Here is a 14117-nt window from a genome sequence, read left to right as displayed (position 1 = left end):
CTACAGTCTCCACAGCACCAGGACGCCCTCGAACACTCCCCCCTACTCTCTGAAGGATTAGGCTTAGAGGAGGGGGATTTGGGTGCTGACTCCCTGGAATGGTGCGAGAGAGGCACGGGACGGGGTGACGCATCTGAGGAGTGTTTCGAGTCCTGCTCTTGGCGCAGGGACACCCTGTCGGATTTTACTGTGGACGGCGAGGACTCTCTGGATACTCTGCTAGGACTGGAAGGGGCCTACCTCGGTCGGCGAGCAACGGACGGCACCTTCCGCACTGGGCAGAGTAAAGCCAGACGGAGAGAGTCCGTGACAGCCAAGGACGACCACAGAGATGCCGCTGAGACTTATGTTGGACAATTTCGATGTAGCAGGAGGGAAAGCCTAGAGAACCACGTGGACCCTAATATTCCCTCAAAGTTCAGCACTAGAGACCTGTGCACAGTTAAGATTCGACCCTGTCCAACTACAGAGGAACTAAAACAAGAGTTGCACCGAAAACGGTGCAGTTTACAGGCTGTTTGTTCAGAATCTCAAGTCAAGGACAGCACAGAGTCATACTGTTTACATGTACAAAGCCAACACAACACAGACACCTTTGACAAGAAGGTAAATAGTCCACCAGACACTCAGGAAGTGAAATTGCATGCACAACCTGAAGAAAGCAATCCCAACAAACTGAATGAACCGACAGACTCGGAAACATGCACAACACACTTAGATACCACAGAGGACAAGGTTGTGGAGGGACAACAGGAAATCACATATGAACACAACACAAGGTTACAGACAGGGAACACAGAAAGAAAAAGCATAGAGAAGACAGACAGAGAAAGCTTAGAAATCTGTAATGTTCAGAATGTAGAAGTAGAGAATATTGAACTACTCCGCACTTCCTCTATAGAGAAAAACACAAGTTTAAATAGCTGCAATAGTGACTCTAATGGTAGACATCACAGGCGGAGAGAACATTTAGAACACCAGGGTATAATCAATGAAGACACACGGGATCTAAAAGTGCACAAGAACGAAAGGGACGTGTGCGAGAGTGTGGGGACATATCGTAATGGAACACGTCACAAAATAGAGAGTCATTGTGAAGACAACACATGCATAGCTGATACACATTTCACTGATCTATTGAATGCACAAACATCTAACAGTGCTTGTACACCAGTACACTCTAAATCAGAGACAAAATACACAGACTCTCAGTTAATTACAGAAACTGTTGTAGCGAGTCCAAACATCACAGAAGCACATGGCGCAAAGACACATAGTGTACCACAAAACACAAAGTCAGCAAAGCTCAGAGACACACTCGAGGCAGTCAATATATTGGCACACAAGGTGGATGTTTGCTGTTCACGAACTCTGTGTGATGAGAGCTCCAGCAGAGGACTGTCAGAGATCCACCCTCAGGTTTGTACTATTGAAACGAAGCCCCAGGATAAGGCAAGGGTGTCAGGTGTCTGCTTCCAGGCGGAGCAGTTTCGGTGTGTTGGTACTACAACAGAGTTGACTACACAACCCGGGACAGTAAATGAAATAAGTTCCTCCATCACGTTTTCCACAGAGACCACAGCCTCTTTTCCATCGGATACCTGTTATGCTGAGCCGACTGTGGTTCCAAAGGTTTCTACGCTAGCCTCACCTGTTCTGTTGGCAGATTCAGACAGGGAAGAGCTCACTGACTGGCAATCAGATAAAAAACAACCTCAGGACGCACGGTTACAACCACAACAAGTTCCAGGTCGAACCCAGGGTTTTATTCCCAATCACTTGGATCAGGGGGGTGCTACGATAGAAATAGCCACTCATAGGCAGCTCCATTCTGTGGACAAGCTTTTGGAGAGGGCACGGTCAGGCTCTGTAGAATCAGGACCTGACTCAACTCAAATCCAATCGGACACTGGTAAGGATTCTGAGGAATGTCTGCCTCATCACCCATTCTTGAATAATCTGCTGTTTTTTTCTGGCAACCAAGGAGCAGAGGATACCTCCCCTCTGTTATCAGAGAACTTTGGAGGAGAGAGGAATAGAGAAGGATCACCCTACTCTCTTCTTTGGCAAAACAAGGAGCTGGAGGTGGAGGGCAACCGTGACTATCATGACCAGGAACAAATTGTGGAAGTAGAAAGCAAAGTCAATCTTCCACAGCCACAACTTGGCACAACAGAGCTTTCTGAGCACATTGAGCTGAGAGTAATTCCAAAAGCAATAGTCAGTGATCCAGATGCCTACTTTACTCAGCATGTGCCTAGTAGGATAGGGAAAACAGCAACCTGTCCTGCTGCTACTGAGTCCATTCAGGACAGTAGCAGAGAACACCCAGGTTTAGCTCAAGAAGCCATTTCCCAGACAAACATACAAACTACTGTCAGCACAAGTTCTAGTCATTGTAAACAAGTTCTGCTAAAGATCCCTGAACCTCCCTGTAGCCTGAACGCCTCTTTTCCTCTGCTCTCAGACTCCAACAATAACATTGAGGCCAGTACAAAAGGGGTGGGGAGAGGGGAGGGTTTAGGCTTTTCCTCACTGGGAGCCCAAAGCAACTACGAAAGTAACAAGAGAATAATTTGTCCTGTGGTCGAACCATCAACAGATGTGACCACTGACCCCTTGGGAGATGTAGACAAGCCCCAGGAAGATTCTGAGTTGTTCCTTTCTTCACTGGACCAAGGAACCAACTGGAGCAGGGAGGACACTGAATCTGTGCAAGGGAAAATTCTTGACAGCCAAAGCCATTCAAACCTGGCTCACGCAGATGAGCTAGACAAACTAAAAACAGAGAAGAGTATTGAGGATAACACTGTTGTAAGTCTAGAGTTCAAGTGCCCTAACTCAGAAAGAAATGAGGGTCTTCAACCCTTAGTGTCAAGTTCGGAGAGCAGAGGCCTATTAATGGACAGTGAATTTAAAGAGAGAGAGGGGCACTATTGTAGCCAACCAGGGGGTCACAGCTTACCCAACAGAAGAAGAAGCAGCCTATCCAAATCATTTGAGGAATATACACTGGCTGTGGAGTATAGAGACCACACACAGATCAGATGGCCAGCTCCACAGCAGGAGGTGAGGGTAGTAAGGTACTCACACCCTGATGTCAGTCTCAATCTGCTTGCTGCCAGTAGTTTAGAGCCAATTCTGGAGGCTGAGCGTTCTTATAGCACAACAGAGGATGATTTATTAATAGAAACAAAGAAAGAATATAAGGTCATGAGGCCTGCTGAGGAAGTTGGGGATATTGCTAGCCTTTCAGGGGACATATCCAGTCCCAAGAGTCCACACCACCAGCCTGAGCAGGAAGAAGAATATTTGACCACTGCTGAGTTAGAACCTGAGGTGAACCCAGCAACACCTGTTCTATGTGGTAGTGGCGAAAAGCACTCCAGACATATGACTGTTGCCTATGATGCTGTGTCTTACACCTCAGCTAGCAGCAACTGCGATACATTCGAGGATCCTCACTTTGCTATTTCAGCCAGAAATGCCGACGATGACAAAATGACCAAGAGAAGCAAAACAAAAGGCAACCAGACAGGAAATAAAGGCTCCAAGTTTTCTGTCTTTGCTAAAATGCCTTCTTTTAGGAAGGTTAAGGACTCAAAGGGTGCCAAATGTGAGGAGGTGCCTCAGGAGTTATCAGATGGGGGAGATGAGGGCTTTCTGTCTGAGCAAAGGCCTCAGAGGGACAACTCAGACGATGAGGTTTTTGTCAAAGATGACATCCTCAGCCAAACAGTTCACCAAGAATTTCCCTCATTGCATGACGAGATAGAAGAAGAGAACTGTGGCTTTTCCCTCTCTACTCCCCATACTCGCCCTGTCCATCAACTAGTCAGCCAGAGGAGTAGTGGGGAGGGTAACGGAGGACTAAGCCCAGACAACCCCCTCCTCAGCCAACTCCAGTCGCCTAATGGGCAGACCTACAAGAGGAGCAAGAGCAACGACCATTTAAACATCCGCATGCGCTTTGCACAAGCACACAAGTCCCTTCACAGCCTGTTTGAGTCCCGTTCACTGGATCAGGAGAATGAGAAGCAGGCCACTGTGGGCATTGATGCGGATTCTGGTATTGCCAAACAATCCCGGAGGAAGATAAAAAAGGCCATGGAGGCTAAGCTGCTGAAGAGAACTCTTTCAGTTCCAGATGGGGAACGTAGCAACATGGCTTCTGGGCTTCTGGGCTGTGGAGAACTAATGTCTTCTCCACTCCTGGACAGGCTCAGGAGTCCAGGGTCGCCATCGTCCCTCAGAGCCCTTCGCCACACCGATCCCATCACTAAGCGCGGAGTTCCACAAGGGAGTGGAAAGGAAATCCCCCATGGGTGTAAATCTGAGGGCCAGAGAAGAAAATCCAATGGTCTACCTTCCACACTGTGTGTGTCTGGCCTACCTCCATTTTCAGATGACTCTGCAGTCCAACAGCCCAATCACACCAGCCAAGATTCACTAGCCACACCTACTCATCAGCTTGCGCCGTGCTGGACCAGGTCCCACCCAGTAACCAGCGAGGGCTTGTTTAAGAGCCCACTACGACCAATGAGCCCTAAACCTAACAGTCCTAGGCCGGCAGTTCAGCGTAAAATCTTTTGCTACCCTCTCTCAGCGAGGGACAGTTCTGTCTGTCATATCCTTCTGGGCCATTCAGTCAGCGTGGAGGGATTAACAGACCCCCCCGAGAGACCTAAGACCTTAAAACCCTCGGCTAGCCCCCTGGGTCTCAGCCTCAGCCCTCTGGATGCAGCCGAAGGCAGAATAGACAGCCAGTCACACATCAGCCTGTATGCCATTGGCTCTATCAACAAATTAGAGGTAAGAGAAATCTGTTTGTCATGCACAGATCAGATTTTTGTAAAATCAAAAAAAGAAATGTGCAACAACTTTATACAGAAATTCTAATCTTAATAATAAGTAACAATGTTTTACTGGGATCAAATTTGTGCATGTGTAAATGTCATAAATGCCTTTTTGTATGTTAACCATTACTATAAAGCTGTATAGATAAAACAGGCCTTATTCAGACCTCAATTAAGATGCCAATGAGGTTCCAGCTCCCTGGGAAAAGTGTTTCATCCCCACCTCTAACTCACACACACTAACTCTGGCTTCTAATGAATAGGGTGGGGGGTGGGGGGGGGGGGGTGGTGACACCAGTTAATCTCTTGCTCTGCAGACGATGGTGTGTGTGTGGGTGTCAGGGTGGTTGCCAGTGTGGATATCTGTCAGTATCTGGATTGGGACAGAGAACAAGTCCCTCTTTCTTTGTGGCCCTCTAGATGAGGAGGAGGAGAGAAAACAGCAGAGTCAACTCTTTCTCCCTCTCAGCCCCCAGCAGGGTGGTAGATTTCCATTCTCTGAGTTAGCTGGTTACCATCATCCCACCTCCCTGGCAGGTCCTACAATAGTCCTGTGATACACAGCCAGAGCAGGATAACTTGAGGACTAGCCCCCCCTTGTGGCATTCTCCCACTTGATGTTCATTGTGATGACATTAACCACTGCCTTGCAATGTAATATGGCAAAAAAAAGAATAACTTTATTGCTTTTGAGTGATTTTGACCATCAGTTAGGCAGAATTTTTCTTTGATTTTCTGCAAACTTTATGACATCTCAACACTACGACGGAGTATTAAGGCCACATTGAGGGAAAAAAATTTAATCTGAGATTTCGAGAATGAAGTCATACTATTACGGGAATAAAGTTGTAATATTACGAGAATAAAGTCATAACTTTACGAGAAAAAAGTCGTAAAATTACGAGAATATAGTCTATAACTTTACGAGAAAAAAAGTCGTAATATTAGGAAAACATACTACCAGCAACCATCAAAACGGGTGAGAGGACAACGCAGTTTCTTGCACAATCTTTTCAAGGTCCTGATACTTATGATGATGTGGTGCAGTATTTCCTTATTTGTGAAACCTAAACTAAAGTATAACTTCACAAGATGCTCCACGTTCCTTATTTTCACAAGGACAGCACGCTGCTCTATTTCCCCTCTAAAATAACACGTAAAACTTGACTTTATTCTCGTAATATTATGACTTTATTCTAGTAATATTATGACTTTATTCTCGAAATCTCAGATTTTTTTTTTTCTCAATGTGGCCCTAATACTCCGTCGTACAACACACCTTTATAGAGACATCAGAGACTGCTTTGTGTCCCTACATAAAACTTGGATTGGAAAAGAGCAGATACCTTGTTTATATGGTCCTGTATTTTGGTCATGTCAGGCTGCTTTTCAGGGTCTGTGCTCTCCGGAACAACACAGAACTCGTGAAAAGGGTGGGGGGTGTTTGTCAGTTTTGTTGCACCTGACCCACTCAAACTAATCCAAGTTGGGGGTTGAAGGCACCTCAGTAATGATAATGGAGACACTGTTTCTGAATGATCTCAACCATATCTTTGGAATTTCTCTACTGCCGTTGTATACACCAATACATATATGTGATATATGCTAAGATTGACCAATATCAGCCACCGACTCTGACCTCCTTCGGGCTGTCTCTGTGTTCAAAATCAGTTGTCTGTCAGCAGCACAAGCTCAGGAAGTGCAGTGGCTGGCCAAACTATCCTCACCAGGCTGACAGATATCATTTCTTGGCTAAAAATAGTTTTCAAGTAGGCTGCATGAGGATAATACAGGAAGAAAAAAAGCATTGTTTTTATTTAGTGATTCATTGATTTTCTTTCCAAACAGGGAAGTTGGAAAGCTCATAGTGACGCTTGGAGCTTTGGTCAATCTTCAGACACCGTTAATAAGTTCAGAACACATAAACAGCAGGAAAGATCACTCTTTACTAAGCAGAGGGTCCCAGGGTTAGCTAGTCACATGCACTTGCCTCGCTGTCAATGTGGGTTGATCCATTTCCATGTTCCATTTTGCCATTTCATTACTTTTTTCTATTTTCAAACGCCAGCTTATTTTCCCAGTACTTTTGTGCTACATATTTGATTTGGCTAAAAGTGTAGAACTATATGGAACCAGCTATTTTGGGAGCAGAACAATACAAATTAATTTCTATTGAAATTAAAAATTAAAAAAAAAGGCAGTGGATGGCTGCAGAAGAGGTTTTGGGGGAAAGACACTGCATGTTGGAAGGGAGTCATGAAACTGGATTTTTAATGGTGTCATTTGAATTCATTGTTTACACTGCCACAGGTCTGAACCTTGCTGTGTGAGCAATCTCTTCATGTAGAATACAATACAATGACAGCCTAATAGCCAGGACACTGACACTGTGAGGATGTTGGGGTTGACTAACCAGCTCTATGTCAGTGAATGGAAGTTGCCTACAAGATCCTGTAGTCATTTCATTGTCTATCTTCATGTCATATCATACAAATGCATTCCTTTGACAGTCTTGACTGTCCTGTATCCAAAGTTACAATCACAAAAATGGAGGTAAAAGTAGCCACAGTTGTGCATGGTACCTGGGGGACTAAAAGGCAGTGGATTTGGTATAAAAAAAAGCTGACTGTGACTAACCAGTAAATTATGCACTCAAAAGGGCACACAAAACGATGGTGGACCTGCCAGCCAGTCCAGAAGAAGAAGGCTGTTGGAGGTGAAGGACGAGGGGAAGGCCTCTGTGGTTTTTGGTGGGCTGAGGACTGGCTGCTGGGTGAATGTGGGGTGTGACGAAGGTGGCCAGCAGAGAAGGCGAAGGTTTTCAGACGACCTCTGGATTGAAGAGCAAAAGAAACACAAACGCAAATTGGCCAGAGCCATCAGGGGGAGCATGGGACAACTCAACACACTGTTATCTGAAGACATAGACAAAGTAAGATGTGTGGCCACAGCGCCGCGAGCTGCCAAAGATCCAAACCTTGGACGTCTTTGTGATACTCATCTTCTCCCTTCTCTGCCTTGCTTCTGAGTTTCCGTTCTTCCTGGACAATCTGTTTCTCTCTGGTGATCTTCTGACAGTTCTTCTTGGGTATGAAGCCTGCCATCACTTAACTTTCGTTTCAGGCATGGCCTCCTAATTTCCATTCTTCTGCACATTAACTCACGCATGCCCATTCATCTTGCATTCTTTTCTTTGCACATCACTCAGTTGTATTGATTGTTTGTCGTTTATGGGTTCATGTCTAGTTCATCACTAGCAGACGGTGATAATATCAGTAACTTGAAATAATCCTCTTCCAATCCCACAGACTGATGCTGGAGTCCATTTGGGGCCAATTGAGGCCTTCCGGGGGATGTCCCTCAAAACCCACTGCTTCTCTCAGAGCACCCCCATTGGTCTTGACTGTCTGGGCTGGAGAAGATGCATGTCCTACTCCTGTAAGTACCCACTCTGGTTAAGTCATTAATAACATTTGAACCTGGGACATTTTGGATACTCTAACCAAAATGAGAGTTGAGTGAACTGTCTAATATAACAGTGTATATTAGCGTGTTACTCTATTACAACTACACAGGCTGAACGTAGTTTATTACACGGATACAGATTGATTAGTTCAGGTCATTCTGTTCAATGATGTAGATTATCTCTGCTTTCTGTTGTTGGGATACTAGTATTGCTGATAAGTGGTAATCTGGATGAGCCTAATTTGACCTCATTGAATCTATGTTGAGTTTGTGCTGGGTGTAACTGAAACTGAGTTTCACTAGTTTACATTGTTTTGTAATCACAAACACATTGCACTTCATGGATATGCACATATTGTATTGTATGCACTGCTGCTAGCAACACTAGCCTCACACATTTTGGCATGTGGCTGGCATTAACACAGAACTAGTGCAGTTCCTTATTTATCCTGCTGGCTGCAGTAAGTTCTCACTGCAACTCAAAGTACCATACAGATGCATGGAAACAGATACTTCTCTCTTCAGGGGAAACGTGCAATTTGAATTTTACGCTCTGTTTATTTTTTGTGGAGCTTTTGTAGCAGAGAGAGGAGAGAAATTTCTACATTTATCAAACAACAACACCAAAAAACATTTCAGCCCATCTGGCGGCTGTTGCTCAAAGGTAGAGCAGGTCGTCCTCCGGTCACATGTCGAAGTGTCCTTGAGCAAGACACTGAACCCCAAACTGCTCCTGAAGGCTGAGCCATTGGTGTGTGAATGAGCATTCAGATCAGATCCTGATGGGCAGGTTGGCTCCTTGCATGCCAGCCTCTGTTATCAGTGTATGAATGTGTATGTGAATGTGTGACTGCTGACATGTAGAGTGAAGAGCTTTGAGTGGTCGGAAGACTATAAAGGAGATATATAAATATAAGTCCATTTATCATTTACCATCTCACTGAAACACATCACGTGACACACAGTACATATTTAGGGCAGGGGGAATTCTTCAATACTGGCTGTAAGTTGCCTTTTAGTACCACCACTGAAACAATATACCTGAGTATAAACACGTTGTTCTAGGAATTTTTTTTTTTTAATTGAACACAAAAGCCAATTGTCTTGATGACATGGCTGGCTTACCTTATGTATTATTTATATTAGGACATATCTTGCCGAAGGTAACAAGACGAGGAACCTAACCCAATAGGTGCAAATTCAAACACACTGGTAACACTTTGGGCCCTATCTATCTTACACCCGGCGCAAAGCGGCGCACAGCGCAGCACAACTGTCATTGCTAGTTTCAGACCAATGCAGTTGTCATTTTCACGCCCAGCGCCCACGTTGTGTAAGTAGCAGATGTACTTGCGCTCATCTGTGCGCCCATGGGCGTGTTGGTCTTAAGATGAGTTGGGGTCAGGTGCTTTGTTGGCGTATTGTTATCTTGAGGCAGCAGAAAGTGATTTTGTCATTGTCCAACAAAAACCTGGTGTACATTTTGGAGGATGCGGTTTGTGCTGTTGTTGAATTGTATTGTGTTGTCCTGAGAAGTCTTTCCACTATTTTCTCCACTCCATTTTTATCAATGACGGTAGATGAAATATTGGAAGGCTTTAGCTTGGTGTACCTAATAAACTGACGAGTGAGTGTAAGTCTTAGGGGTGCAGAAGTGGTGATAGCTATCATGTACACGTAGCCATACTGCTGCAGTGACATCAGTAACAGTCCACGCCTGGGTTGTGGTTCCTGAATGCATCACCTGTCTGGGACACACTGGCACATTATGGGATGGCTGCATACACTCATACAGTGTGAGCTCACACAGTGAGGTCAGTGGTTTTGCTGCAGATGTCCGTAGTATAATTAGATTCATTGGACTAAATTGAATTGTCAGCTGACTCATAAGACGCGTGCAATGCTACCTCACTGTCTGGGCCTGAGGATGGGACAGCACACACAAAGACACTTTAATCTTTTTTTACTCATTACTATGCATTATTATCATTCTGAACCCCAGCAGAGCAGAGCTCATCTATACACTGATACATCTCTTTCTCTCATGTAATCCTCTTTAAAGGTCCTATATTGTAAAAAGTGAGATTTTCATGTCTTTTATATTATAAAGCAGGTTTAAGTGATATATAAATACTGTTAAACTATCAAAACGCTCAATATACAGAGAAAGACACACAGCCCGTATTCAGAAATTGTGTGTTTGAAACAAGCTGTCCATTTGTGATGTCACAAATATACAATATTTTGAACATTACATGGTTTTAACACAAACATTCTAAATGTGTCCCAGTTTATTTCCTGTTGCAGCCTATGTAAATAACATCAGCTGACAGGAAGTAAACATGGACCCAAACTGTTGCCTAGCAACGAAATTCCGTTGCAATTCTGTTGAAATGCGCTAAAACAGAGTGTTTCAGACAGAGGGTGAATACAGGTATATTCAGGCTGACAGTATAAGGACATTACAGCATGTCAACATGTTCTAGTAGAAACACAAAATACAAGTATGAACCTGAAAATAAGCATGATATGGGACCTATAACAGCAGCTGGAAATCTAGTTTTTGCTGAGTTCAGGTGGCTTAACATTGGTGCGGCAGTGATCAGGTGATCAACACCCAATTGAAAATAATTTTGACGATTGATGCCAGTATTTTACTGGTTCCAGCTTTTTAAATGTGAAAGTTTGCTGATTTTCGGAGCCTTCTATGATAGTAAACTGGATTATTTTTTGACCTGCTATGGACCAAATATTTAGTCGAATAATTAAGAAATAGTTTGCAGATAATTGATAACTTCTCTCACTCAGTACATGGTGACATCACTGTTCAGTGTGGTCAACAGTCATTAAACATTCAACCAGAGAGGGCAGCAAACAGCCTCAAAACATCCTCCTTTACTATGCTCACACACCCTCTGCTTATTTACTCACTATCTGAACTGCTATCATTATTATTCATTCTTTGATTATTGGATTTTCATAGAAATAGATTGTACTATAGCAGTATAGTATCCATAGTATAGTACTATAGTAGTATAGTATCTATAGTATAGTACTATAGCAGCATAGTATCCATAGTATAGTACTATAGTAGTATAGTATCTATAGTATAGTACTATAGCAGCATAGTATCCATAGCATAGTATTATAGCAGTATAGTATCCATAGTATAGTACTATAGCAGCATAGTATAAATAATGTAGTACTATAGCAGTATAGTATCCTGCAATCCCTTGCTATAAAAATCAGCCACTGATTTCAGACATAACAACACTGGCACCAGGTATCAGGTATCCGTCCAACCATAATGATCGATATTAGCCTATTATGTATTTAATAGATGCTGCATGTTATACAGCATCGACATAATATCAGTCATGATAGTCACAGAGACAATATGGCAGAAAATAGCAGGGATGTAATCTATAGATCTGCTCTGGAACTGACCGCAGATCTGAAAACCACCACAGAGTGTATGCGTGTGTTTGTGTGTGTGTGTGTGTGCGTGTGTGTGTGTTGCGTGTTTGGGAGGGCGTAGGAATGGAGGAATGGAGGGTGGGGGGTGTTTTCATCGCCACTAAATGGATACTGCAGCATTAGTGAGCCGTCCACGCTGCAGGAACCCCCCTGCAGGACCCCCACTGATGTCAGCGGAGAGAGAGAGAGAGAGAGAGGAAGAGAGAGAGAGGCTGAAGCTGTATGAGAGGATACAGAGAGGAGAGGAGGAGGAGAGGAGGAGGAGAGCAGCTCTGCCACAGCTCTGCCACAGCTCTGCTCTGCCGGCGATGGAAGGAGGAAGCAGCAAGTTGACAGCTGAAGCTCACCTCAGCGAATAGTGCCGCAGAAACCACAGAGGAGGCCGCCTCCTCCTCCTCCTCTTGGGAATAACCCACCTGCTCAGCCGCCCTCGCCTCCTCTTCATTTCCACACTTACTTCCTCACTGCCCCCCCCTACCCCCCTACCCCCCTTGTTATCGTGCATCCAGATCGGGATGCGGACCCAGCAGGGCTCGGAGGGGGGCGTGCCCCTGCCTGGGGGCAGCTGTGGCAGCAGCGGCAGCTCGGGGCTGTCGCCTGGCTCCGACTCGGACGGAGGGAGCCCGACAGCCGGAGGGACGGACAGCATGGTGGACGGTGTTGGTCTCGGGGTTGGTGGATGTATGGGTGGAGGTGGAGGCGGAGGAGGAAGAGGAGGAGGAGGAGGAAGCTTGGGCGGAACTCTGAGAGGGGTCCTGTCTCGCTATTGGAGCTTGGAGAGTCTGCACTCCACCACAGGTAAGTGATGCGGGTCCGTTCACACCTCCCCAAAAATCCACCCTGTTCAGACAAGTCTCCTTTTCATGCACATGGAGACGTGACACCTGCAGACTGACTGACACACTGCCACGAGGTCGGTGTGTTATTCGGGATTGGATTGGATTGTACAGTGTGCGTGTGTGTGTGTGTGTGTGTGTGTGTGTGTGTGTGTGTGTGTGTGTGTGTGTGTGTGTGTTTGTGCGTGTGTGTGTGTGTGTGCATGTGTGTGTGTGTGCGTCATGCCAGCAGTTTGGCTGACAGGCAGTGGCGATTCTAGGAACTTTTATCAGGGGTGGCCCAGAGGTGGCCCAGAGGTGGCCCAGGGATGTCTAGAGATCTGTGGCCACAATGTGCAGACAATGTGCACGCGCAATATTTATGCAATATTTTACTAATAATAGGCTACATTAACACTGACAAATAAATAGGAACTTTTTCTGAGCTTATTTACAAAAGTTAAGGCTATTAAAGGTCCCATATTATAAAAAAAATGAGATTCTCATGTCTTTTATATTCTAAAGCAGGCTTAAGTCCTATATAACTACTGTGAAAGTATCGAAACGCTCAATCACACAGCCCGTATTCAGAAACTCTGCATTTGAAACAAGCCGTTAGGATTTCTGTCCATTTGTGATGTCACAAATCTACAATATTTAGACCCTTTACACAGATTTAAACGTAAACATTCTGTGTCGCAGTTTATTCCTGGTTGTAGTGTATTTGAATAACATCAGCTGACAGGAAGTACACATGGACCCAAGCTGTTGCCTAGCAACGTAATTCTGTTGCAATTTCATCGCAATTCCGTCGAAATGCGCTAAAACAGAGCATTTAAGACAAAGGGTGAATACAGGTATATTCAAGAAGACAGGATGAGGAAAATAAAGTTTTTTTGAACATTACAGCATGTAAACATGTTCTAGTAGAAACACAAAATACAAGTATGAACCTGAAAATGAGCACGATATGGGACCTTTAAGAAGTTCAAATGTTCTCAGAAAACAAACCAAAGAAAAATGCATTATGATTCTATCCAACCCACCAATGTCTGGTTTGGTTCTATCTTCCTCTAAATTAACTCAAAATGACTAATCTGAATCATATAGTACACAATACATTATAGCATGTAATGAGACAAACAGGTTCTGAGCATATTTTAAGGGCCGTTTAAGTCGTGGACTTTGTTCTGCAAAACAAACTGTAAGGTATTAGGTAATCCCTGTCATGGTACACCTATATAACACCAATTTACAGGCTTGTTTGTGTGTATTTAATAATATATATTAGAAAGGACCTCACAGATGTGTGCACATGATACACCCACAGAGCAGCCTTTAGCCTCGAGGACCCTGTAAACATAAAGAACTTTAAACTACTACTTGAATGTAGCAACAATACATAGACCCTAAAGCTGTGTTTTAATCTATAGCCTGAAGCAGTAATCGTCTAGTTCATCAGTTCTGTCCCAAAGGAGTCAGGACAGAGACCGTCCTCGCCAGA

General features: G+C 44.4%; 1 protein-coding gene across 3 annotated transcripts in view; it reads left to right on the top strand.

Annotated features, from left to right (window-relative positions):
- arhgef4 (Rho guanine nucleotide exchange factor (GEF) 4) overlaps window positions 1-14117 on the top strand; it is a 103416-nt gene that overhangs the window by 36068 nt on the left and 53231 nt on the right. For 2 of the 3 annotated variants that reach the window (XM_037756459.1, XM_037756458.1), the window contains exons 3-5: window positions 7-4812; window positions 7516-7788; window positions 8165-8294. In XM_037756459.1, the coding sequence (XP_037612387.1) occupies window positions 7-4812; window positions 7516-7788; window positions 8165-8294 (5209 nt within the window). Of the gene's footprint in view, window positions 1-6; window positions 4813-7515; window positions 7789-8164; window positions 8295-12026; window positions 12597-14117 lie in introns of those variants that run through there. The other variant, XM_037756460.1, reaches the window with a different exon arrangement.

The sequence above is a fragment of the Sebastes umbrosus genome, chromosome 21 (assembly GCF_015220745.1).
Source record: "Sebastes umbrosus isolate fSebUmb1 chromosome 21, fSebUmb1.pri, whole genome shotgun sequence".
NCBI classification, from domain to species: domain Eukaryota; kingdom Metazoa; phylum Chordata; class Actinopteri; order Perciformes; family Sebastidae; genus Sebastes; species Sebastes umbrosus.
Note: the sequence above shows the minus strand (reverse complement) of the source record. Positions and strands in the feature narration are given on the sequence as shown.